We start from the raw sequence: 27,047 nt of genomic DNA, 5'->3' as shown, positions 1-27,047 counted from the left end.
AAGTTTTTAGTTTTGTTTACTAAATACAAGTAAAATAAACATGCTAAATCAGATCACTCTCTAGGGCACCAAATTATTTTCCACTGCAAACTTGAATCCCCACACCCATTTAAATTATCCCATACAAATTACTCTAATTTACAAAGGAAAATCTACATCATTGTATTCAAATTGGCTAAGTTGTAAATATATGTTACGTGTGTACTTTGAGCCTTCAGATGCTATTAAATTTCCAAACCAACACCTGCCATTTCTTTAAAGGTGAAGTACAAACTATGGATTCTACTAGTTTAGCACATCGTCAGTGGCATTATAGGTTAAAATTAACCCAAGTGAATTACACAGGTATTAAGGGAGATAAGATCTAAATAAAGGTGGAATATATTCTTTCAGATCATCAAATATTTCATATTTAAAGAGAATGTTAAGTGCAATGGCTTTTGAAGTAGACATGGTACTAAACACTATTTCATAAGGGAAATCACGCTCATGTTATGAGAAACCAAACTTTATTTTGTAAAATATTCTATTTAAAGTATTTACTGTTATTCTGTATACCAATTGCTACTTAGTGTGGGTGCATAAATCTTCTCTAGTTTTGTTTTAATTCTTAATTGGTAAACTGAGATTACGTCTACCTGCTATTATTGGTGTACTTGTGCTCAGAATGAGCAACACAAAATGAAACAAACATTTATTATAGATTCCTTTGAATCAACAATTTAGTAAGGTTGTTTTGTTGTTGTTTTTAAATAAAAGAGGCTGCAGTATAAATGCTGTAGTTCAACCAAACCTGGAAAAGTGTCACAATTTTGTTATTTAACTAACTTTATGGTCCAATTAATTATTTCAAACTGCATCAAGGAGAGGGAAAAGGAGAGGAACTTCCTCTTACCTACTAAGTGTTTAGAGGAAAGAGATTAGAGAAGGGGATAGTAGTAGGCTTCCATATCCTGGCTAGCAGGAAATCTAGGACTTGGGAGTCTACACTATACATAAACAATGAAGGGTCTGATGGCTTTCTTGTGACCTATGTTTTTTTGCTGATCCCACTTTACAAAATGCAGTGGGACCTAATGGTCATGAGATGCAAGCCTGCCACATTTCTATGTAAACAGAGTAAGCTATTCATACTTGCTGTTACTTGTACGGTGCTAATTAGGCTAAATTGTATTAGAGCATCAATAGGCCTTATTTCAGAAAAAACATAAATTCCAAGAAATCCTACAACAAAATGGAAATTTCAAGCTTTTGTATACACATATAACTAGAATGCCCTATGGATTATATAACCAATGAACATACAATTCCACTGGGGGGAATCATTCTAGCAACATATCCCAAAAGACCTTATTTGAAGATATAAATAGATCCGATCCACAGTAGTTTAGTCACCCTTCAGAACCAACAACCGTAGCAAGCACATTTTGACATAAGATGATAGGGACAAAGCTTCCCTCTGACAATCTCAGATTCATCAGTATCAGGATTAGAGGTGGGAGAAATTTCTTCAACTTCCAAGAGCCTACTTGAAAAAGAAAACTTTTAACAGACTAATACAAGGACATACTAATTTTGCCCCAAACCAAAGAGATTCTTAATTAGGTAACAATTGGGGGAAAGAGAAATTTGTGTAGGAATAAGTGCCCCAAAATATTGAGATTGATAGGGAAATAAATTGCACACAAGTTTCAGTTTTCACCCAAAAGGTAGGCAGTGGAATTTCCACATCAATAGGCAGAGGATGGCAAAAAAAGGATTTCCTTTCATGTGAGGAATTAATTGGAGCCAGAATTAACCATGGTTTACAATGGCCCAATTCACATGCCACTGTAAACCACAGTTAAAATAGATTCTGGTTTTAATATGAACAAAACTAGATTACTATTTGTGGTTCGTTTGGAGAGGAAATTATGGGCCTGGGTCTGAATTAAATCAGACCACTTTTTGTTTCCTGGCAGCATAGCAGGAATGGGGAAGGAAAAGCACTAGCACAATGCACACTCAAATTTAATCCATAAGTTTATTTTAACAACCATTTAAAGGGGCATGCAAACCAGGTCAATGCAATCAAAAATACATTTACTCAACAGCATCCTACTAAATTTAATGGGTTTTACTTCCCAGTAAGCATGCTTCTATCTGCCAGCAATCTTATGCATATTACTAAAAAACAAACTCCACTGTGAAATGGGACTTTCTACACGGGGGACATAGGACACTGCTGCCTTAAACCATGTCAAGACTATAAATCCATCTAACTCATTATTTACACTGTGGCAACTGTTTCAGACAATATTTCCAAAAAATATTTCCTAAAAAAGCATGTGCTCTACCACTGAGCTTCAGCCCTTCCCCTTGCACATTAGGCCTACACCTTTAATCCCAGAACCAAGCATTCCTTCTCAGAACTAAACCATCAAAAAACGTGAATAATTCATTTGCTTCCTTTTGTACAACTGTCTGCTGGTCACCAGACATCTAAATTAGAAGAGCTTCCAAAGCCTGAAATACATAACTCTGTGGCAGAATGAAACCAACCACCGTCCATCTCAGCATCACAAGTTGTTGAGGAGAGATGTGGAGCTAACTGCAAACAAGGCTGACAGGGGCTCAGCTAATCTGTTACCTGATTTTAGTACACGGGCAGTTTTAAATTATACAAACCCCTTTAAGAGGGAAAAACATTAAAGGGGGGGATCAGAAACAAGATCTTTATTAGGCCAACAAAAATGGAACACAACAGGAAGCAAACTTTCAGCTTCTCCATTACTCTCCAACAGGCTGTGTGGTAACTAGGAGGGGGGCGGAAGAGACCTGGGGGGGAGGAACAGCTTGGGGTTGTTGTTGTTTGGTAAACCCTTTGGAGGGTTGTTGTTGAACCATGGAAAAAGGTAAAAGGCGGATCTACACGGATCCTCATGAATTCATATGATTTTTTCATTCAAATTAAATAAAACCACCATGATATTGTAGACCATGTCTTACTCTGTAGAAAGCATCAAAAAAATCACGCATCCACTGTTTCGGGGGGGCGCAGGGGCGCAAAAACATGGTTAAAAAACACGGATCCTCATGGATCCTCATGATTTTTCCACTAGATCAGCCCAAAGTCACCATCAGATCAAAGATCATGGCCATGGGCACAGCATCCACCACAAAAATCACAGATCCACGGCTTCCTGGCGAAACCGTGGCCCAAAAACGTGGTTTTCAAGAACGGATCTTCATGGATCCACACGCTTTCTGCATCGGGCCAACCCAAACTCACCGTCAAATCACATATCATAGTAAGGGGCACAGCCTACACCACAAAAAACTCGGATCCACACCTGCCTGGCCACGCCCTGGCCCAAAAACGTGGTTCCGAAGCACGGATCCTCATGAATCCTCATGATTTTTGCACTAGATCAGCCCAAAGTCACCATCAAATCAAACATCATGGCCATGGGCACAGCATGCAACACAAAAATCACAGATCCACGACTTCCTGGCGAAACCGTGGCCCAAAAACGTGGTTTTCAAGAACGGATCTTCATGGATCCTCACGCTTTTTGCATCGGGCCACCCCAAACTCACCATCAAATCACACATCATGTCCAGGGGCACAGCCTGCACCACAAAAATCACGGATCCACGGCTTCCTGACCATACCGTGGCCCAAAAACGTGGTTTTGAAGCACGGATCCTCATGGATCCTCACGCTTTTTGCATTGGGCCAACCCAAACTCAACGTCAAATCACACATCATGTCCAGGGGCAGAGCCTGCACCACAGAAATCATGGATCCACGGCTTACTGACCATACCGTGGCCCAAAAACGTGGTTTTGAAGCACAGATCCTCATGGATCCTCACGCTTTTTGCATTGGGCCAACCCAAACTCAACGTCAAATCACACATCATGTCCAGGGGCAGAGCCTGCACCACAGAAAACTCGGATCCACGGCTTCCTGGCCACTCCAAGGCCAAAAAACGTGGTTCTGAAGCATGGATCCTCATGGATCCGCACGCTTTTTGCATTGGGCCACCCCAAACTCACCATCAAATCACACATCATGTCCAGGGGCACTGCCTGCACCACAAAAAACTCGGATCCACGGCTGCCTGGCCACTCCATGGCCCAAAAACGTGGTTCCGAAGCACGGATCCTCATGGATCCGCACGCTTTTTGCATTGGGCCACCCGAAACTCGCCATCAAATCACACATCATGGCCAGGGATACAACTTGCACCACAAAAAAATAGGATCCACGGCTTCCTGGCCATACCGTGGCCCAAAAACGTGGTTTTGAAGCACGGATCCTCATGGATCCTCACGCTTTTTGCATTGGGCCAAACCAAACCCACTGTCAAATCACATATCATACCAAGGGGCACAGCCTGCACCACAAAAACCGAGATCCACGGCTTCCTGGCCACTCCAAGGCCCAAAAACGTGGTTTTGAAGCACGGATCCTCATGGATCCTCACGCTTTTTGCATCGGGCCACCCCAAACTCACCGTCAAATCACACATCATGTCCAGAGGCACAGCCTGCACCACAAAAATCACGGATCCACGGCTTACTGACCATACCGTGGCCCAAAAACGTGGTTTTGAAGCACGGATCCTCATGGATCCTCACGCTTTTTGCATTGGGCCAACCCAAACTCAACGTCAAATCACACATCATGTCCTGGGGCAGAGCCTGCACCACAGAAAACTCGGATCCACGGCTTCCTGGCCACTCCAAGTCCCAAAAACGTGGTTCCGAAGCACGGATCCTCATGGATCCTCACGCTTTTTGCATTGGGCCACCCCAAACTCACCATCAAATCACACATCATGTCCAGGGGCACAGCCTGCACCACAAAAATCACGGATCCACGGCTTCCTGGCCATACCGTGGCCCAAAAACGTGGTTTTGAAGCACGGATCCTCATGGATCCTCACGCTTTTTGCATTGGGCCAACCCAAACTCACTGTCAAATCACACATCATGTCCAGGGGCAGCGCCTGCACCACAGAAAACTCGGATCCACGGCTTCCTGGCCACTCCATGGCCCAAAAACGTGGTTCCGAAGCACGGATCCTCATGGATCCTCACGCTTTTTGCATTGGGCCACCCCAAACTCACCGTCAAATCACACATCATTCCCAGGGGCACAGCTAACACCACAAAAAACTCGGATCCACGGCTTCCTGGCCACTCCGTGGCCCAAAAACGTGGTTTTGAAGCACGGATCCTCATGGATCCTGGCTCCTTTTGCATTGGGCCAACCCAAACTCACCGTCAAATCACATATCATGGCCAGGGGCACAACATCCACCACAAAAAACTCGGATGCATGCCTGCCTGGCCATACCGTGGCCCAAAAACGTGGTTTTGAAGCATGGATTCCCATGGATCTTCATGATTTTTGCACAAGATCAGCCCAAAGTCATCATCAGATCAAACTTCATGGCCAGGGGCACAGCATCCACCACAAAAATCATGGATCCACGGCTTCCTGGCCATACTGTGGCCCAAAAACGTGGTTCCGAACCACGGATCCTCATGGATCCTCACACTTTTTGCATTGGGCCAGCCCAAACTCACTGTCAAATCACACATCATGTCCAGGGATACAACTTGCACCAAAGAAATCTAGGATCCACAGCTCCCTGTTTATACCACTGCCCAAAAACGTGGTTTTGAAGCACGGATCCTCATGGATCCTCACACTTTTTGCACTAGATCAGCCCAAACTCACCATCAAATCACATATCATGGCCAGGGGCACAACCTGCACCACAAAAGTCACGGATCCATGGCTTCCTGGCGACACCGTAGCCCAAAAATGTAGTTTTGAAGCACGGATCCTCGTGGATCCTCACACTTTTTGCACTGGGCCACCCCTAAATTACTGTCAAATCACACTTCATGCCATGGGACACAGCTTGCACCACAAAAAACTCGGATCCGCGGGTTCCTGGCCATACCGTGGCCCAAAAACGTGATTTCAAAGCATGGATCCTTATGGATCCTCACGCATTTTCCATTGGCCAACCCAAACTCACCGTCAAATCACACATCATGGCCATGGGCACAGCCTGCACCACAAAAAACACGGATCCACAGCTTCCTGGCCACTCCATGGCTCAAAAACGTGGTTTTGAAGCACGGATCCTCATGGATCATCACACTTTTTGCATTGGGGAACCCCAAATTCACCCTTTATTCAAATATCTTGTACATAACCACAGATCTGACCACAAACATCATGGATCTACTGCCAGATGCTACCCTGGATATATTGGCCAATTTTTAGGTGGGTGTGCAGGGATGGAGGAAACGGAGTCGGCTGAATCTCTGTCCATTAAAGATGGGCGTCCAATGGCTGGGCCAGTATAATTTCAGTTTGGTTTGCCAGCTCCCAGCTCTTAATGGGGCGGAATAGTCACCTGTAGCCGCTATCAGGAGTCCCGGTGTGATCCTGGATGCTTCTGTCTCTATGGAGGCATTGGTCACAAATGTAGCCAAACTGGAATTTTTGAATCTATGTCAGGTTAGGAGATTGGTACCGTACCTGTCCTTTTCCAACCTAGCCATGGTGATCCATGCAGTAGTCACCTGCAGACTAGACTACTTTAACTTGCTGTACACCTGAGCCGGGAGTGCAGGGTATAAATGTGATAGAGAGAGAGTGAGTGAGAGAGATAGATATGCAGGGCTACCCTTGAGACTGCTCCAGAAACTCCAAATGGTCTAAAATGCAGATGCATGAGTTCTTACTTGGACTTTGTGGAGAGCCCACATTCAGTTGGTTGTTCATCAGCTGAATTGGCTCCAGGTGGAGTATCGAATCAGGTTCAATGTTTTGGTGCTAATCTTTAAAGCCCTAAACAGTCTGTGACCTTTCTTATCTGTGGGAATTATCTTCCAATACACCCCCCATGAGTGTGACGCTCATCTAACAGCAACCTACTGGTGGTCCCTGGCCCAAAACATATCCAGCTGTCCTCAACCAGAGCCAGAGCCTTTTTGGTGGAACGCTTTGTCTAATGAGAACCAGGGCTCAGTGCAATCTATCTCAGTTCTCTCACTTGTCATGGTGAGTGGGCTTGCACATTCCTATGACCCTTGTGAGTGAAGCCATTGGGAATCTCGTACTCCCAGCAGGGTCACCCAAGGTGGTAAGGTCAAAGAAAATTAAATATGCTCAGAGTCCTGTAGTGATTTCATGCTCTTTATTGCAGCTTGTAAAACAGTGATTGAATTCCCCCCCAAACCTCAGGCTTTTATATACATTATTTACACAATGAGTCCCATCTGACTAGCTGATTCTGCTTCCCTCCTGGAGCCTGAATGGTCTTTTCCTGCAAGCCAATCAGTTATGCATTCTAGGATCCTACTTGCCTATTGTTCTAGGATCCAAGCTTAGTACATAACAGGGAAGGAGTTAGACAAAGAATGATCCAAGAAGTCCTCAACGGCAGAACAGGCGGGTGATAACAAGCAGTGTGTTACAACGGCTCTGAAGGCGGATGAAGGCTGCAGCAGATAGGATCCACCAGTTCGTCGTGACTACTCATGCCATCAGAACAGAGCCCTACTGCGAAGACTGTGTGTTGGTCAGCGTGCACTAATCTACACACATAAAACAAATTCACGCACAGGCGTCTTCCAAAAACCCAACCCAACCCCCCAAACCCTCCCCCCATGGCCATCACTAAATGTCTACTGTGGTAGGAATGTGAAGCCCCTAGTCATAAACCGACACATGGGCGGTCAGTCGTTCTGACTCAAGGAATGAGGCCGTTGAGCAGCTCAGCAGCTGTATCCATGACTGAGCAGCCCTTTTTAGGATCCACTATGCTCACCCCGAAAAGGGGAAGGGGCTGGAAACGGTGCCCTAAACATAGTATGCCTCCCTTTTCCCCTGACTGGATTACCACGCCCAGGTGGAATCTCTTTTCCTATAGTTTGAATCCATTATTCTGCATCCTAGTCTCTAGAACAGCAGAAAACAAGCTTGCTCCCTCTTCAACATGACATCCCATCAAATATTTAAACATGGCTATCATATCACTCCTTAATCTTCTCTTCTCTAGATTAAACAAATCCAGCTCCCTAAGTCTCTCCTCATAGGGCTTGAATTCCAGACCTTTTACATTTTGGTCACCCTCCTCTGGACATGCTCCAACTTGACAATATCCTTCTTCAACTGGACACAGTATTTCAGGTGTGGTCTGACCAACCAACCAGAATAGTGTGGTAGCATTCCTTCACTTGATCTAGACACTATACTCCTATTGATGCAGCCCAGAATTGCATTGGCATTCTTAGCTGCCACATCACACTGTTGACTCATATTCAGCTTGTGGTCGACTAAGACTCCCAGATCCCTTTCACAGGTACTGTTGTCAAGCCAAGTGTCCCCCACCTGTGCATTTCATTTTTTCTATCCAGGTGCAGTACCTTACATTTCTCCCTATTGAACTCCATATTGTTGGTTTTGGCCCAGCTCTCTAGGCTATTCAGGTCATTTTGAATTCTGACCCTGTCCTCTGGTGTATTAGCAACCCCTCCCAGTTTGCAGTCATTTGCAAATTTGATTAGCACACCCTCTATTCCATCATCCAAATCATTTATAAAAATATTGAATAGCACCAGGCCCAGGACAGAACCTTGTGGAACCCCAGTAGTCATTTTTTTCCAGGATGAAGGTGAGCCACTGATGAGCACTCTTTGGGTTCAGCCCATCAACCAATTACAAATCCACCTAACAGTAGCTTTGTCTAGCCCACATATTACTAGTTGTTTTGCAATAATATCATGGGGGACCTTTTCAAAGGCCTTACTGAAGTCAAGGTAAGCTGGTACAAGGGAAAGCAGGATTGTAATTACCGTAAAAATTACTGATTACTTTGGATCAGCAGTCTCAACCTAACCCGCTATGTGGGGAGAGCCACGTGTTCCTTTGGAAGGCAAGTGGAATACAGTGTGATATACTGACAGCTGTTTTAAAAGATGTACCGGTAACTGTAACTTAAAATCCAGTATCAGGAAAAAAAACAAAAATAGATGGTCCCTGTGTGGATAGTCATGTTTGCATGATGGGGCCACCTCCAGTGACCATGTGGCCTGATATAAGAGGGTTCTAAAATCAGTCCTGAAAGTAGACTGGTTGAGAATGACACACGCATAGCTTTTGCTCTGCCATTAACAAGGTGAGCTGAAGCAAATTCTTGCCTCCCTTTGGGCTTAGCAATATTTCCTACAGCATTCTTGTTGAAGGGCATTGGAGAGTTAGGTGAGGGTCACTTTTCTGTTTTTCCATCAAGCCCCCAGACAAGAATGCTACAGCATCAGCCCCAAACACTCAGTCTCATAACAAAAAATACTCAACGGGTTTAGGGCTGAGGGTAGGGGAAGTACAATCATGATCTTTCCAGTCCTCTAGAAGCTGACCCTTTTGGTCATTGTGGTCATGGAGCCAAATATCTGTTTCCAAGTTTAAAGATCTAAACAAGTAAAGAACAAGCTTGCCCTTTGCATGCAAAAGCCCTGAAATTCAGCCCATTGGGCAATGATAGGCTGGGAGGAGGGAGGTAAGGACTAGCACCTTCTCTGCCCTCCACCTCCAATTTGAGAAGCTGAATGTTTATAAAGGCACTTAGCCAATTTCTGCCACGGAAATTCTGAACAGAAACACTCTGCAGGTTCAGCCCCCAAAAGAAACTGCTCTATGGTCTCTGTGTTGGGAAATGGGAACAGATCTTGCTCATCACCAACCTTCCCTCCACAAATCAGTATCACTATGAGGCTGAACTGAACAGCTTGCTCCAGAGTTTTAAGAGAGAAGTTTCTGTGGTGTAGTGGTTAAGAGCGGTGGACTCTAATCTGGTGAGCTGGGTTCGCTGGGTAACCTTGGGCTAGTCACACTTCTCTCTGAACTCTCTCAGCCCCACCTACCTCACAAGGTGTCTGTTGTGGGGGTGGAAGGGAAAGGAGATTTTTAGCCACTTTGAGACTCCTTCAAGTAGAGAAAAGCAGGATATAAAAACTAACTCCGTAAATAAGAATTCTATGGAAAAGGACCATCCCTGCCATGATGATGAAAACTATATGTTTGGATTTTGCTGTATTATACCAACCTGTGGAATATGACAGTTCGCAGTTTCAAAATCTATTTGGCCACAGTGGATTGACAGTCTGGACACACAAAAACCTCTGGAAGATCTTTTGAATCAATGCCTATGCGAAAGCAGTGGTACCAGTCCTTGCAGTTTCCTTCACAGTAAGCCATAGTTAGGTCACCACTGGGCCTCCTGCACCCTTCCTTCAAGAAACATAGTGACCAGCAGCCTTCAAACAAGGATATCTGAGCAATAGGTTAGTGTATCCTTCCATCCCTCTGGGCATGATCGAGACACAGTAATGTAACTCTCGTTCAAGATTTGTCTCTTCTTGGGAGGAACAGCATCAATTTCCACTTGAAAATATTTGTCTTGTCCTTCAAAATAGGTTTTCCCACAGTACTGTATTATTTCTTTTGCAATCCAGGGTCTAATGGCAGCCATATCCTTTTGTATGAACTGTAATTGGGCAGCAGAAGCAATCAGATGGGCAATGGTACATGTGAAAGGACTGTAGTCACTGGAATTACGGTACCTTGCCTGGGTATATCAGTTGGTGCAAAAAATGATCAGCCGCAAAACTATAGGGATATTTTGAATCCATCTCATACAGACATGCTAAGAAGGATGTTATTGCATCAGTCACAGAGTGGTTCAATCCATGTTTGGAATCTAGATAGAGCATGGTCTTCCTTTTAAAAATGATTACTATCAGTTTCCAGTGGACTTCTCTGTCATTTACTGGAATAATCAAAACATCTTTCTTTAGCACTCCAAATCTCAAACAGTTCTTCAGAGCTTGCACTGGCAATCTTTGACATATCTGCATGAAGTGGCAAGTACGGTAAGTGGGAAAATTGTTCCATTGTGACCTAGCTCTTTGGCCATGATCACCCTGGAGGCAAGAAAGGCATCTATTATGCGATCATTTATCCAGTTTGATCCTTTCAGTGTGTTTATGTCATAGTCATACACACAGATGTTGCCAACTGAACCAAAGTCCCATGGTTTGTAGACTGAGTGTGGGGAAGGTACAGTTGTGCCATGGGGGAACTGATGTACAAATCAGTGATTTGTACAAACACTTCTCACTTTGTGTTGAGAATATGGGGCTGCTATCAAAATAATCAATATCGGTCACTGTCAAATCCTCTTTCCCACCTTTTGGAGTGGAGGTCATCTGAGGCTGAGTGCTTTCCAGGTGTCTCATAGTCAGTTGGTGATCTTAAGGAGTCAAACCCCTCAGCAGCCTGCACTGAATCAGCTGCTGGAGCTACTGTTATCTTTTCCTGCAGTCTGGGGAACTTTCTTCCCGATCTACTCTTCTGTCTTTTATTTCACTTCAACTGTGTGAGCTGCGACTGGCAAGGCTTCCCTGGTTCTGGTGGCATGCCGATAGATTTTGTGGCAGCTATAATATGGTAACAAGTCCTGGATGATGTCCTGTTCGGACTGTGCATGCATGGCTGCCCGTATGGTCGCCAGGAGAGCGGCTGCCCATACAGCCTGTACGGCCGCCGTGAGAGGAGCTGCCTGTACGGACGCTACGCGAGCAGCAGCCTGTACAGTCGCCGCGAGAGCAGCTGCCCGTATGGCCCATACGGTCGCTGCGAGAGGGGCTGCCTGTACAGTTGCCGCAAGAGCGGCAGCCAGTACAGCGACCTTACTGTCACTCTCCCCCCAGCATGGCACCCTGGGGCACCATCACCCCGCTGCCCCTTCATATGCCCCTGTAGTCAATCAAATGTACTATGAACAATCTGAAGTCATGCTGGGCACAATTCACCACTAATCCTGTTCTTTTTCTAAAAACACGTGGTGGACTCCAGGAAAGCTGTCAGCAGGCAACATGATTCCCATGGGCACCACGTTGGAAACCCCCTATTTCAAAGTTTGCACTGACAAAATCTGTTCTCAAAAAAACTTGCAGTTAAACCTCCATTTATAATTACTACCCCTGCAAAGCAACCAACTTTTGTCCCAAAACCATTTGTAGCTGAATTGACGCAAGACAGGTGATTGTTTTTCATGGTTACTTTGGTGGTCTCCATCTAGTTGGTTTGATAATTTACATTCACAGGTAAGATCATCACAATCTCTGCCTTGGACATTCTTGAGGTTTAGCAGTGTCAAAAATTTCCAGGTGCAGTTCTTCACAGTGGAAGCTATGAATATGAATGTCATTTTATTTCAATGTTCTTGCTAATGCAGAACCATTTCAGATAGCGTTTGTATTTCGGTCATTCCATGGACATTGGTGTGATCTTACAATATAATTTGGTGGAGTCCATTTAACAATCATGCCGATCCATGAGGATTAAAGTATTTAATATAGTGTTTGTTCCTTGGCTGTGCTCTGTGGTTTTTGTGGTTCGTTCTGTGGTCATATACATCATGTGTGGTTTGATAGTGTATTTCAGGCTGACCAAACATAAAAAAACCTAAGGATCCATGGGGATCTGTGCTTCATGAGAATCTTTTTACAGCATGGCAGTGCCCCAAAGTGATCTGGCCATGAGCAGCATAGGTGGTTGGGTAATGAATATGGGGCGACCCAGAAAACTGTGGAGCCGTAAATTTTAAAAATATATATATATTCAATTTTATAAGGATAAGGAAGTACAGAAAGGGAAACGGGGGAGGGGATAGATAGATAGATAGATAGATAGATTAGAAATTTAAAAGACCTATAAAGATTATCAAATCCTACAAAGTACTAATACTACTACTACTACTACTACTACTACTACTACTACAAATATATTTGTACCCTACCCATCTGGCTGGGTTTCCCCAGCCACTCTGGGTGGCTTCCCAAAAAATGAAATAAAAATACATTAAAAAGTCACACATTAAAAACGTCCCTAAACAGGGCTGTCGTCAGATGTCTTCTAAATGTCAGGTAGTTGTTTATCTCTTTGACATCTAATGGGAGGACATTCCACAGGGTGGGCGCCACAACCAAGAAGGCCCTCTGCCTGGTTCCTTGTCACTTTGCTTCTCACAGTGAGGGAACCACCAGAAGGCCCTTGGTGCTGGACATCAGTGTCTGGGCAGAATGATGGACGTGGAGATGCTCCTTCAGGTATACTGCATCAAGGCCGTTTAGGGCTTTAAAGGTCAGCACCAACACTTTGAATTGTGCTCAGAAATGTACTGGGAGCCAATGTAAGTCTTTCAGGACATGTGTTATATGGTCTTGGTGGCCACTCCCAGTCACCAGACTAGCTGCTGCGTTCTGGATTAGTTGTAGTTTCTGGGTCACCTTCAAAGGTAGCCCCACGTAGAGGACATTGCAGTAGTCCAAGCGGAAGATAACAAGAGCATGCACCACTCTAGTGAGGCAGTCTCCGGGCAGGTAGGGTCTCAGCCTGCGTACCAGATGGAGCTGGTAGACAGCTGCCCTGGATACAGAATTGACCTGTGCGTCCATGGACAGCTGTGAGTCCAAAATGACTCCCAGGCTGTGCACCTGGCCCTTCAGGGGCACAGTTACCCCATTCTGGACCAGGGAGTCCTTCACACCAGCCCACCCCCTGTCCCCCAAGAACAGAACTTCATTATTGTCAGGATTCAACCTCAATCCACTAGCTGCCATCCATCCTCCAACCGCCTCCAAGCACTCACACAGGACCTTCACCACCTTCACTGGTTCTGAGTTGAAAGAGAGGTAGAGTTGGGTATCATCCGCATATTGATGGACACCAAGCCCAAACCCCCTGATGATCTCTCCCAGCAGCTTCCTGTAGATGTTAAAAAGCATGGAGGGGAGGACGGAACCCCGAGGCACCCCACAAGTAAGTCTGAACACTCATCCCCCACCACAACTTTCTGGACACAGCCCAGGAGGAAGGAGCAGAACCACTGTATAACAGTGCCCTCAGCTCCCAGCTCCTCTAGACGGTCCAGAAGGATGTTATGATCGATTGTCGCGACCAAGGCAGTTTCAGTCCCATGAGGAGACCTGAATCCCGACTGGAAGGGATCCAAATGGTCTGCATCCTCCAGGCGTGCCTGGAGTTGTTCAGCAACCACCCACCCACCACCTTGCCCAAGAATGGAAGATTTGAGGCTGGGCGATAGTTGGCCATACTGGCCGGGTCTGAAGATGTTTTTTTAAGAAGTGGTTTAATGACCGCCTCTTTCAGCTGGTCTGGGAATGCCCCCTCACAGAGGGAAGCATTCACCACCCCGCAGAGCCCATTGCCCAGCCCTTCCCGGCTTGCTTTTATTAGCCAGGATGGGCAAGGATCAAGGAGACAGGTGGTTGGTTTCACGCATCCAAGCAGCCTGTCCACATTCTCGGGGGTAACAGATTGAAATTGATTCCATGCAACTTGACCAGACAGGGCTCTAGCACTCTCTCGCCCCGACCCTGCTCCCATGGTGGTGTCTACCTCCTTCCGAATATGAGCAACTTTATCTGCATAAAAATTTGAAAAATTGTTGCAGGAGGTCTTGGGGTCTTTACAAGGCCCCGGTGGTAAAGGTGGTTCCATTAAATTGCAAACCACCTGAAAGAGTCTCCTGCTACTATTTTCTGTAGATGCTATAGAGGCGGTGAAGAAAGTCTTCTTCGCCATTGCTATCGCCACTTGGTAGGCTCGACATTGAGCTCTAACCTGTGTCCGGTCTGATTCAGAATGAGTTTTCTGCCACTGGCACTCGAGCCGTCTCAGCGATTGTTTCCTCACCCGCAGCTCCAAAGAAAACCACGGGGCTGTCCGGGCTCCATGCAATCGGAGAGGGCGCTTCGGAGCCAGACAGTCAATAGCCCTGGTTAACTCCACATTCCAGCGGGCCATCAGGGAATCAGCTGAAAGGCCATCAACATGGGATAAAGCATGCCCTACCACTCTCTGGAAACCATTTGGATTCATTAAGTGGCGGGGGCAGACCATCCGCATTGGTCCCACCTCCCTGCAGAGGAGAAGGGTCACGGAGAAGTCCAGTTGCACCAGGAAGTGATCTGACCATGGCACTTCTTTTGTTTCACTTTTACCTAGTGTCATATCACCCATGTCACTATTGGTGAACACTAGGTCTAAGGCATGTCCGTGACTATGAGTTGGGCCAAACTTATTCAGGGACAGCCCCATGGAGGCCATGCTTTCCACGAAGTCCCAAGCAGCCCCTTGTAAGGTCATGTTGGCATGGATGTTAAAATCCCCTAGGACAACCAAACTAGGTATCTCCAGGAGAACATCCGCGATGACCTGAAGCAGCTCGGGCAGGGAATCCTTGGTGCAGCGGGGAGGTCAGTACACCAAAAGGAATCCTGTACTGCCCCTATTGCCCAGCTTCCAGAACATGCACTCAGAGAACTGGGTCTTTCATATGCGCAGAAGCGCCAAATTGCACCAGTGCCTGTGCAGACGTGGCGCTTCAGGATGCGAATGCTGTGGGTTGCGGACGTGCTTCAGTCATGGGTTATGTCTGCAACCCGAGGTTCCACTGTACCAATTTTGTTTTAGGGCTTAATTTGCAGTAAATTTTATTCCTTTATTCATAATTGTTCTCACTGTTCTACTGTGAACTGCTCTTAAAATTTTTGCATCCATTTTGTCATATAAGGTTTTGCTTGTTCGGGCTTGGTGTCATATTTGAGTAATAGTTTATAAATTTTACCCAGAAGGTAGAACTCTGTTATGATGGACTCAGATTCTATCTTTTCACTGATTTTCACTGTATGTTTGCCATACAGTCTTTCTTGAATCTGGATATTAGTTGACAGTATGTAAGCAGTTTCATATTTTTTCTCCTCTTTAATACTTTGGCATGTATTTGATCTGTTGTTGAAGATGAACCATATCTTGGTACAATATATACCGTATTTTTCACTCTATAGGACGCACCGAACCATAGGAGGGGGAGAACAAGGGAAAAAAAAATCTCCCCCTCTCCGCTCAGCGCCCCTTCAGCGAAGCGGGATGAGAAACGGAGCCCCTTCCATTTCTCCTCCAGCTTCACTGAAGGGGCGCTGCGCAGAGAGGAAACATTGTGCAGTGCCTCTCCAGAGAAGCAAAGCCTGGAGAGCAAGAGGGATCGGTGTGCACCGACCCCTCTCGTTCTCCAGGCTTCAGGCGGCTTACCACAAGCCTTCGGAGATCAGCAGGAACTTGCGCTGTGCTCCAAAGGCTTCAGGCGGCTATCCCTGAAGCCTGGACAGCGAGAAGGGTCGGTGCGCACCGACCCCTCTCGCTCTCCAGGCTTCAGCGAAAGCAACGCGTAGCCTCTGGAGCGTGGAGGGAGCGCTCCCTCTGCGCTTCGGAGGCTTCGTGTTGCTATCGCTGAAGCCAAGGAGCCTGCATTCACACCATAGGACGCACACACATTTCCCCTTAATTTTTGGAGGGTAAAAAGTTGTCCTATAGAGCGAAAAATACGGTAGTCATATATTCTCCTATCGGCTCTAATAATAATATTGCAGTGGTGACATTAACAGTGCAGGTAAGGGGATTTTTGTGATTTTTGTAGTGCAACTCATGATTTGTGAGTTGTGCCCGTGGCTATGATGTGTGATTTGATGGTGAGTTTGGGGAGCCCCAATGCGAAAAGAGTGAGGATCCTTGAGGATCCGTGCTTCAAAACTACCTTTTTGGGCCATGGCGCTGCCAGGAAGCCGTGGAGCCATAATTTTTATGGTGCAGGCTCTGCTCCTGGCTATGACGTGTGATTTGACAGTGAGTTTGGGTTGGCCCAATTCAAAAAGCGTGAGGATCCATGAGGATCCGTGCTTCAAAACCACATTTTTAGGCCATGGAGTGGCCAGGAAGCAGTGGATCCAAGTTTTTTGTGGTGCAGGCTGTGCCCCTGGGAATGATGTGTGATTTGACGGTGAGTTTGGGGTGGCCCAATGCAAAAAGCGTGAGGATCCATGAGGATCCGTGCTTCAAAACCACGTTTTTGGGCCATGGCATTGCCAGGAAGCAGTGGATCCAAGTTTTTTGTGGTGCAGGCAGTGCCCCTGGACATGATGTGTGATTTGACGGTGAGTTTGGGTTGGCCCAATGCAAAAAGCATGAGGACCCATGAGGATCCGTGCTTCAAAACCACGTTTTTGGGCCACGGTATGGTCAGGAAGCCGTGGATCCGTGATTTTTGTGGTGCAGGCTGTGCCCCTGGACATGATGTGTGATTTGATGGTGAGTTTGGGGTGGCCCGATGCAAAAAGCATGAGGATCCATGAAGATCCGTTCTTGAAAACCACGTTTTTGGGCCACGGTTTCGCCAGGAAGCCGTGGATCCGTGATTTTTGTGGTGGATGCTGTGCCCATGGCCATGATGTTTGATCTGATGGTGACTTTGGGTTGATCTAGTGCAAAAATCATAAGGATTCATGAGGATCCGTGCTTCGGAAACACGTTTTTGGGCCAGGGCGTGGTCAGGCAGGCGTGGATCTGAGTTTTTTGTGGTGTAGGTTGTGCCCCTGGCTATGATGTGTGATTTGACGGTGAGTTTGGGTTGGCCCGATGCAGAAAGTGTGAGGATCCATGAGGATCTGTTCTTGAAAACCACTTTTTTGGGCCATGGTATGGCCAGGAAGCCATGGATCCGTGATTTCTGTGGTGGATGTTGTGCCCCTGGACATGATGTGTAATTTGAAAGTGAGTTTGGGCTGATCTAGTGCAAAAACCATGAGGATTCATGAGGATCCGTGTTTTTTAACCATGTTTTTGCGCCATTGCGGCACCACGAAACAGTGGATGCGTGATTTTTTTGGTTCCTCCTACAGACTAAGATGTGGTCTACAGTAGCATGGTGTTTTTATTTTGTTTCAATATAAAAATCATATGAATTCATGAGGATCCGTGCCTCGGATCCATGTTTTTATGGTACTGCAGCGCGGCAAAGTGTTGGATCCACGATTTTTATAGTCCAGTTTGTAGGCGTGCCTTCTAGGTGTGATTTGACACTGCATTTGTTGGAATTATTTTTTAAAAAGTGGAGGATCCATGAGGATCCGTGTAGATCCGCCTTTTATGCAGACCCTTGAACCATCAACAGGTACGTAAATCATACAAAATACAGTAATGAAATCTAACAGCCACAAAGTCTGCAATGATCTCAATAAATCCCCCTCTAGACTCTGCACCTTCCAGGTGGGATTCAGAGCAGACCCCTTCCTCCACCCCCCGAACTGCCTTTGATTCCCACTTCAACCACCAGGCAGGTTGGTTGGTTTCTCTGCCCTGTACCCAGTGAAGATTTTATTCACACAAACACCCCGCCCTTCCAGATAGTGGTTCTTCACTCACCCTTTCTTCCCTGGCTGGACAGGGGTAGGCAGATACCATTTTGTGGTTCGCCTTAGGTACCAAAATTTTTTGGGCCAGCCCTGGCCTTTCCCCATGGCTCTTATGCAGCTTTCAGGTTATGACAGGGGTGTGTGCAACGTGCCCTTGAGCATGTGCAGAATTCTGTAAGGCAATTCCCTCGCACAGCAGGTCGGCAAAGGGAGAAAGGTTAAGGGTACCGGCTTCAGAATGCCTTTCAGAAACGCTCTCATTTCACAACCAGTGTGGCATAGTTGATAAAAAAGGTCACGACTAGGACCTGGGAGCTCACCGCATGTGACCTTGGAAAGAAGCCAGTTACTGCCTCTAGGCCTAACCTACCTCACAGGGTTGCTGCGGAGATTAAATGAGGGGAAGAACCACGTGCTCCATCTTGGAGGAAAAGGTGGGATATAAATGCAATAAATGAAAATGGGGGGGGGGGGAGAGCCACAATAATCCTAAGTGTGTTGAGTCGATTTACTTTCTCTCGAGATAGGTCGGCATTGTCCGCCCCTTGGCGCCCGAGCATGAAACGCCCGTCCCCAACTGATCCCGGCCTTGGCCATCAGCCAGCGCCCTGCGGCAAACGGGCCTCGCTAATCCGCCATTTTGTGCCAAACTCTCTCCTTCACTTCCAAAAATGCGGCTGCTCTCGGCCCGCCCACTGCCTTCCCGCTCTGAGGTAACCAGCGACCCGATTGGCCAGTTTCTCACCCCTTCCTCCCGTACGCCCATCTCATTTGTCACTCCCCACGCCCGTCCGAATCTTCACTCTGCACTCAGTCCGGCTCCCCTTCCCCCTCCCCGTCTCATTTCTCCGCCCAATCCCTCGCGTCGAATATTATATAAATATTGAGGGAGGGGGGGCGACCCGATTCTGCGAGGGACTGGCTCCACCCCAGAACACAAAAGACAGAAAAAGAACAGGCCCTATCTACGCCTAACAGCTCTCCGGTTATGCAAATAAAGGCGGCCGGGGGAGAAATTTCATTGGCCCAGGGCCACGTCGTGGAGCTCGAACATTTTCTCTCCCTCCCACCCACATACACTGTCTTGCCGCGCGGGGAGCGATGAAAGTTCTAGAACCAGAATAAGGAAAGAGAGCGAGAAAGCCGGCCGGCACCCGTTGATTCACCCGTTTCGCCCGCCCCCTTCGCTTTCCTTTGTTGCGTCACATACGCCTCACGCAATACCTCTACGGCCATTGGCTGAAGTGGGCGGGGAAGGCGGGCGACAGACGCGGCGGGATTGGCCCGTCGGCCGGAAAGAGGCGTGGCCCTTCTGGAAGGTTCTTCAGTAGTATATAATGACTTGTGGCTGGGCCGAGAAAGCCGCTTTTTCTCCAGAGCTACTCGAAGAAGCTATTCGTTTCCTGGTTTTTGAAGGAAACCGAAGCAGGTAATTTCTTTGAAGGGGGGGGCAGTAATGCAGAGTGGGTGCCTATATATGCGCTAATTGCATCTGCTTCATTGATTTCTTTTCCTTCTGTGGTTGGGGTGGAGGAAAGTAGAGAATTTGCTAAATGAAAAAAACCGTGTCGCTCCTTCATTTCGCAGGCTTCCCATTCCTTTTGTCCCATTTCCTTTCAGCTCTACAAAACGTCTTTCAAGCCTATTTCTCTTCGCCCTCACTTTCTCTAGCGTAGGGGTCTCTGCCTGAGTCGGGGGGGGGAGGGGGGTGACAATGGCGTCTGAAACGGTGTTCCTTTAGGGAAACCGATAAAAGGAAGTAAATGTAAGGAGAGGCTCGGCGAAACGCTTCGTACCAAAGAAAAGGAGGAAACGAGCGCGGGGGGAGGGTGGATAATGGTTTGGATCGCCTTTGGAAAAACCAGGCTAAATCTGCTAAGGCGATTAAAGTACACGTGGGCGGGCCGCCCTCCTTTAATAAAGCAGCTGCATTGGCCTTTTCTTTGAACGGGGGAGTGAAAAGGAAGGATGAAGGCAGACTCCATTCTGCTACCCATATGTTCAGTCTATGCCCCGTTAAACCCGGCTATAGGATTGCCCGTTGATTTAATGCGGGAAAATTAGGTGGGGGCAACCCCGGTTATAAACGGGAACAACCTTTCTCTTTCTCCCCCCCCCCCACGTTTATGTATCGTGGGCCGCTAATCCAGTTTTACTTGGATGGGGGCAGATTAACGAAATCGGCGGGGGCGTCTTAATTCTTAGGATACGGAGCGCAGGCGCTAAGGCTTAGAAAATGGGGGCGGTCGTTGATGACCTTGAAATATCGAGGCGAGGAAATGAGCCGCAGATGGCACGGGGGGGGGCAGGATTGCTGCCTCCCTCGACCTTAGATCACTGGAGTCTTGCTTTAAAAGCAGAAGTTCTTAAGTAACTGCTGGCGAAAGGTCCAGTTCCTTTTTAGGGTGGTGTGGAGGAATCTCTTCTGTCGTCTCTCTTGGTTAGTGGTGCAGAAAGCTTACCTAATCGCCCTTCTTTCCTTCCTCCTCTCCCCCTCCCCGCCACGTGCTCAGCAGCGCCCTCGGCCGGTTCCGGCCGGCATCTTTGCACGTGGTCTGGTATCGCTCCTCCCATCCAGCGAGGCCTCGTGTTCCAAATGCAGGCTGCGGAGGGAGGGGGGTAAGAGGAGGTTCCCAGAATCCATCGCGAAGCCCCGCCTCCTTCCCGCGCGGGTGGAACGCTCTTAGGGCATGCCGGGAAAAGTAATTTAATCCTTCCGGTGCCCCTCGTGGCTGGAACGTCGGCGCTTCCGCCTCGGCCATGTGGTGGCTTCTCCAAAGTCGCTGCACCGCCTTCAATCCCCATTCTATTGGCGTTAGAACAGAAGGGTTTCCGAGGGTTCAGATTTGCGGGTCCGAGAGCCTCGTGGAATATGAAAATTGAATGCATACAAGCATCCATAATTTTACATCTGGGCAGTGGGGTTCTAAGCAAGAGGCCTAGTCCTGCACAAGTAATGCTTTGATTTCAAGGCAAGGAAAAATTCCAGATTGTTTCAGAGAGTTAATCTAGTTAGTTTTATGGCCAAATGGGGATTTAAGTGTATGGTCTTCATGGGCATTTCTGAAACTTCACTAGGCTGGCTCTAGGATAAATGTTTTACTAAATGGTTCTTAATGATCGTTCTTAATGCGGATCGGCTGACAGTTTTTGCTTCGAATATGTTGCTTCTCGTGCTTAAACATTACAGGCATGAATTGTTGATATCTAAATGTTACTTTGTTCACAGCTACAATGTCTAAGGGACCATCTGTTGGAATTGATCTTGGCACCACCTATTCCTGCGTGGGTGTCTTCCAACATGGCAAGGTGGAAATCATTGCCAATGACCAGGGTAACAGGACCACTCCCAGCTATGTTGCCTTCACTGACACAGAGAGGCTTATTGGTGATGCTGCAAAGAACCAGGTGGCAATGAACCCCACCAACACTGTCTTCGGTAAGGATAACATTAAGACTCCCTGGAAGCATTTGTCTTGCACAATGGCCATTTAGATTAAGGCTTGCTTAAGGTGTTTTGTCATGCAACTATACTGTAATAACACAATTGCGTAATAACAAAGTATTCTAGTAGCAGGGCACATCTAATTCACTTTTCCATTTCAAAAGCCAGCAGGGTTGAAGTTTCTCAACACCACTCTTGAGTTATATTTAAAACCACTTCCTTAAGGGAGACACTTCCCTGACCTTACCACATGCCCCATACGAATAGCTGCATTAGTGGCAAGAATACCAGAGAGCTGTGGAGAAGGCTTAGTATGTCCACCTGGAGTTTTGGTAGTTTCTCCACCTCTGGGAAGATTTGGTGTTTTATTGAGTTGTATAACCTTTGTATGTGCTCTCTTCAAATTGGAAATAAGCCTTGTGGCACCTTAAAGGCCAGCATGTTTTGTTGCAACATCAGCTTTTATGGATCTGTTTAACTTAATTCTTAGTAGGCAGAGATAAGTACATGCACTTATATATGTGGGGATATAAAATGCTCCTTTAGTAGAATGTATAATTTTATAACACAAATGTACATTTTATTTTGTATACATTTTGTGTACAAATTCAATTACCAATAAATTCAGCCTTTTTTCCTTTAAGCTGCAGCATTTTCTGCTCAGTGCACGTATGCTTCTTTGAAAGTTGATATAATTCAATCTGAAAGACCCTTTTTTTGCTGCATTCAATTTAAAATAGCTACTTTTCTGAAAACTAGAAAGGGCAGTGTGCCATTATTAAAATGACACAGGAAGTCACCAGTGAAGCATTACTAACCAGTAACTAAAATCTTTTTATAGATGCAAAGCGTCTGATCGGCCGTAGATTTGATGATGCTGTTGTCCAGTCTGATATGAAGCACTGGCCTTTCACTGTGGTGAATGATGCTGGCAGACCAAAAGTCCAAGTGGAATACAAAGGAGAAGCAAAAAGCTTTTATCCAGAGGAGATTTCTTCCATGGTGCTAACTAAGATGAAGGAAATTGCAGAGGCGTACTTGGGAAAGGTGAGGCTTTAAAATGACAGCATTGTGATTGCAAATTGTATGCTTTATTGTTTCCATACTTTAACACATGTTTCTTTTTACCTTTTGCAGACTGTTACAAATGCTGTCGTCACAGTCCCAGCTTACTTTAATGACTCCCAACGCCAGGCTACAAAAGATGCTGGAACCATTGCAGGTCTCAATGTGCTCCGGATCATCAATGAGCCAACTGCAGCTGCTATTGCTTATGGCTTGGACAAAAAAGTGAGTGGTAAAAGGCATCCCAGTCCATGGTGAGGAATATCTGGGTATTACTAATTTGTCTTCATTTCCACTAATGTGTACTTTTTATCATGTATCCTAGGTCGGTGCTGAGAGAAACGTGTTGATCTTCGACCTTGGTGGTGGCACCTTTGATGTCTCAATCCTCACCATTGAGGATGGCATCTTTGAAGTAAAGTCAACTGCAGGTGACACCCACTTGGGCGGGGAAGACTTTGACAACAGAATGGTCAACCATTTCATTGCCGAATTCAAGCGCAAACACAAGAAGGACATCAGTGAAAACAAGCGAGCTGTTCGAAGGCTCCGCACTGCCTGTGAGCGTGCGAAGCGTACTCTCTCCTCCAGCACTCAGGCCAGTATTGAAATAGATTCCCTGTATGAGGGTATTGACTTCTACACCTCAATTACCAGAGCTCGCTTTGAGGAGCTGAATGCTGACTTGTTCCGTGGCACTCTTGACCCTGTGGAGAAAGCCTTGCGGGATGCCAAGCTAGATAAATCTCAGGTGCATGATATTGTACTTGTTGGTGGCTCCACTCGCATCCCCAAGATCCAGAAACTCCTTCAGGATTTCTTCAACGGCAAGGAACTGAACAAGAGCATCAACCCTGATGAAGCTGTGGCTTATGGTGCAGGTCAGTACTAAGATGTAGTAATAGCCTGAAAGCTTATCAGCAATGCGTTCCTTGCAGTTACACCAAAATTTTGGGCAATATACCTGTAGATTAAGCAGGTGTTTACACGCAAGCCTAGAATCCAGATTCCTTCCTATAAACTTGATTTCTTGCATTGATGACTGGTTCCAAATCCATTCGCGGTTTCCACCAGAAGCTGATAATGATGGTCCAAACCTTCCTTGGATGTCTGAGCGAGTAGAATTATTTGAGTAGTAAAGGGGCATAGTGTGTACTTTTGTTTATGCATAACCTCTTTTTTCCACTTTACAGCTGTTCAAGCTGCAATCTTGTCCGGGGACAAGTCTGAAAACGTGCAAGACCTGCTGTTGCTGGATGTCACTCCTCTGTCGTTGGGTATTGAAACAGCTGGTGGTGTCATGACGGTCTTGATTAAAAGAAACACCACAATCCCCACAAAACAGACTCAGACCTTCACCACATACTCTGATAACCAGCCAGGTGTGCTGATTCAGGTATGGTAAAAATGTTCCATGGGAGTTTAGCTAAAAATACTGCCATTTAATCTAGGACTACCCATATGGTGCCCTCCAGATGTGCTGATATTCTGGCTAACCTGGCATTTAACAGTGTTGGTTTTAGTTTATGGGAGTATCAACTTCTGGAGGACATCACATGAATTATTTACTCTGCTATGTAAGGATAGCAAGCTGGTGTCTGGTTGCAATGATGAAAGAGATTCCAAAACCATTCGTAGTTTCCACCAGAGGTTGAAAGACCTATGTTGGCTCCAAGTACCTTCCTTGGATGTCTGAGCGACCAACTTACTCATAGCTGCTTAGTTTCCTATTAAAGAAAATTTATTTTAAAATGCATTCTAACCCTATAAATGGAGCCTTTGCACTTGTAAAAGAGGCTGATTATAGACACTTCCTATTCTTTTATAGGTTTACGAGGGCGAGAGAGCAATGACAAAAGACAATAACTTGCTGGGCAAGTTTGAATTAACTGGCATCCCTCCAGCTCCAAGGGGCGTACCTCAAATTGAAGTAACATTTGACATTGATGCCAATGGTATCCTCAATGTGTCGGCCGTGGATAAGAGCACTGGCAAAGAGAACAAGATCACAATAACAAATGACAAAGGTAAGTTGCTGATATGCGAAGAAGCTTATGAAATGGAAGTAGGTAACTCAGTATAGATTAGCCAAAACTAATTGGCCTAATGTTCAGGTTTCAGGTGAGAATAAGGTGGTAATCCAGATACCAGGGGCCCTTTACCTTTTTTTAAAAAAAAAAAAACACCAACTATGCAGCAAATAGTGGTTTGACTGGCAAAACATAAAACTTAAAAAATATTTTATTCTTCAAAGGCCGCCTCAGTAAGGAAGACATCGAACGCATGGTCCAGGAAGCTGAGAAATACAAGGCTGAAGATGAAAAGCAGCGTGACAAGGTGTCATCCAAGAACTCCCTAGAATCCTATGCTTTCAATATGAAAGCTACTGTGGAAGATGAGAAACTTCAAGGCAAAATTAGTGATGAAGACAAGCAGAAGATCATGGACAAGTGTAATGAGATCATCAACTGGCTGGATAAAAACCAGGTTTGTAGCTCTACCCCAACCTAGATATCTAAAGGAAGGGTTTTTTACACTTCAAGCAGTACACTTCAAATAGTACTGGCAGAAAGCATTTAAGCACTTTGCTTGTCCACAAAGCTGTTCTGTATGGAAGAAAGCAGCCTACACTTTAAAAAGCTAGCAAGTGCCTAGAGGGGCACTACAAATCTTTGAACAGTGGGTCTGTCCTTGACGCTAAAAAAAGGTGGAGTAGTAGCCAGTGGTTCGCAATGATGAAAGAGTTTCCAAAACCATTCGTAGTTTCCACCAGAGGTTGAAAGACCTATGTTGGCTCCAAGTACCTTCCTTGGATGTCTGAGCGACCACTTGGTAATACATCTGTTGGGCGGTGCAATCCCCAATTGCCCAGTAAAGACGCTTTATGCATCATACAAAACTAGGCAAAAGTTCACTTAGAATGGCTTGTATAAATCTTAAGATGCAGTTCAGGAGTGCTAGTGTTTGAGTGGTAACTGGGTTTAGCCAAGCCTTCCTTTGTATACAAGTGTACAGAGGAACAACTAACACGGATGCTTTCTTCATGTATATTTTTAGACTGCTGAGAAGGAAGAATTTGAGCACCAACAGAAGGAGCTGGAAAAAGTTTGCAATCCCATCATAACCAAGCTGTACCAGAGTGCAGGTGGGATGCCCGGAGGCATGCCTGGTGGCTTCCCTGGTGGTGGAGCACCCCCCTCTGGAGGAGCATCTTCTGGACCAACCATTGAGGAGGTGGATTAAAGCTCTAGAGAGGACATTTCTGTGGACCACCTTCAGAACTGAAGGACTCAAATTACAAAGGGCATTCTTGATACTTTGAACATGTGCACAGGGAGGGGAAGGCAAACACTGCACTTTACCAGTACTGTATAAAAGTAGAAATGCAACTTGAGTCCCAATAAACTTATTTAATTGGCAACATGAAAGATTTACTTGTGGTGCTTCCTTAGTAGGCAGACTCGTGATGCCAGGAGCAAGGCATCAGCATTCACGTTTAGCTACTTTACATTAATCTTCCTGGTGCTGTTTCCAGATTTCTACTACACAGCATCCTTGTTATAAGGTTGTATTTGTATGCCTGGAAGAATGCCAAATTATTCCACAGCAAGCAAGCTGGAACTTTTAAAATTCAAGGCTATTCACTGCTTTTGCATAGCTCCTATATTAGCAGAATTGTCCTCTTACCACCTTTTGACAAGGGAGGAGGGGAGACTTGCTTTGCGTAAAACCCTGCAAGCTCCCACAAATGGGTTATTATAGCCTCTCCCCAGGTTTGTAATACTGTGGGGGTTTAAACACTTCTGGAGCATCCTACCCATTATTAATCCACTCAGCTGGGAGGCATAGGATTGCTACACAACAGTCCACATGGAGGTTTTGTACATTTACCATACAGTATGTTTCTAACGCTACTAAATGAGATCCACAGCAGTGGGGAATTGAGCACTAAATTACAATGTATCTGTTAAGTGACAGAAATCTTTTGTGATGTATCTTAAGTACTTTAGTGGATAGCAACCTAACACTTAACATGCTTCAAAACACACATGAAATACATTGCCAGAGAGGGCTAAATACTGTATTAACTAGCCAGAACCTTAAAACCAGCAATCCCACCTGAATGCAAATTTGCTTTCTAAAATGTTTTGTATGCATCTGTTTCCTTCCCAAGGTTTAATGGGGG

At 45.9% G+C, this 27,047-nt stretch overlaps 1 protein-coding gene and 1 long non-coding RNA gene across 7 annotated transcripts in view; one reads left to right on the top strand and one right to left on the bottom strand.

Moving 5' to 3' along the window:
• Positions 1-19,483, bottom strand: part of LOC308574104 — a 47,821-nt gene extending 28,338 nt beyond the window's left edge. For 5 of the 6 annotated variants that reach the window (XR_014002342.1, XR_014002343.1, XR_014002344.1 and 2 more), the window contains exon 1: positions 18,722-19,483. This is a non-coding gene — a long non-coding RNA (uncharacterized lncRNA). Of the gene's footprint in view, positions 1-18,717 lie in introns of all 6 variants that reach the window. The other variant, XR_014002341.1, reaches the window with a different exon arrangement.
• Positions 19,484-19,628: 145 nt separating this feature from the next.
• On the top strand, positions 19,629-26,289 carry HSPA8 (heat shock protein family A (Hsp70) member 8). Its single transcript, XM_081171566.1, has 9 exons — positions 19,629-19,780; positions 21,581-21,790; positions 22,638-22,843; positions 22,934-23,086; positions 23,187-23,742; positions 24,055-24,257; positions 24,690-24,888; positions 25,116-25,348; positions 25,919-26,289. Exons 2-9 carry the CDS (start codon positions 21,586-21,588, stop codon positions 26,102-26,104), a joined length of 1,941 nt encoding a protein of 646 aa, XP_081027692.1. The 5' UTR covers positions 19,629-19,780; positions 21,581-21,585; the 3' UTR covers positions 26,105-26,289.
• The last annotated feature ends 758 nt before the right edge of the window (positions 26,290-27,047 follow it).

Source organism: Podarcis bocagei (assembly GCF_964188305.1).
Source record: "Podarcis bocagei genome assembly, chromosome: 15".
Lineage (NCBI taxonomy): Eukaryota > Metazoa > Chordata > Lepidosauria > Squamata > Lacertidae > Podarcis > Podarcis bocagei.
Note: the sequence above shows the minus strand (reverse complement) of the source record. Positions and strands in the feature narration are given on the sequence as shown.

Excerpts from the sequence above, each read along its gene's own strand:
- HSPA8 (XM_081171566.1), top strand. The coding sequence starts at position 21,586 with ATGTCTAAGGGACCATCTGTTGGAATTGATCTTGGCACCACCTATTCC. Across the intron at positions 23,087-23,186 it reads CTTATGGCTTGGACAAAAAA|GTCGGTGCTGAGAGAAACGT; the intron begins GTGAGTGGTAAA and ends CATGTATCCTAG. Across the intron at positions 24,258-24,689 it reads AGCCAGGTGTGCTGATTCAG|GTTTACGAGGGCGAGAGAGC; the intron begins GTATGGTAAAAA and ends ATTCTTTTATAG.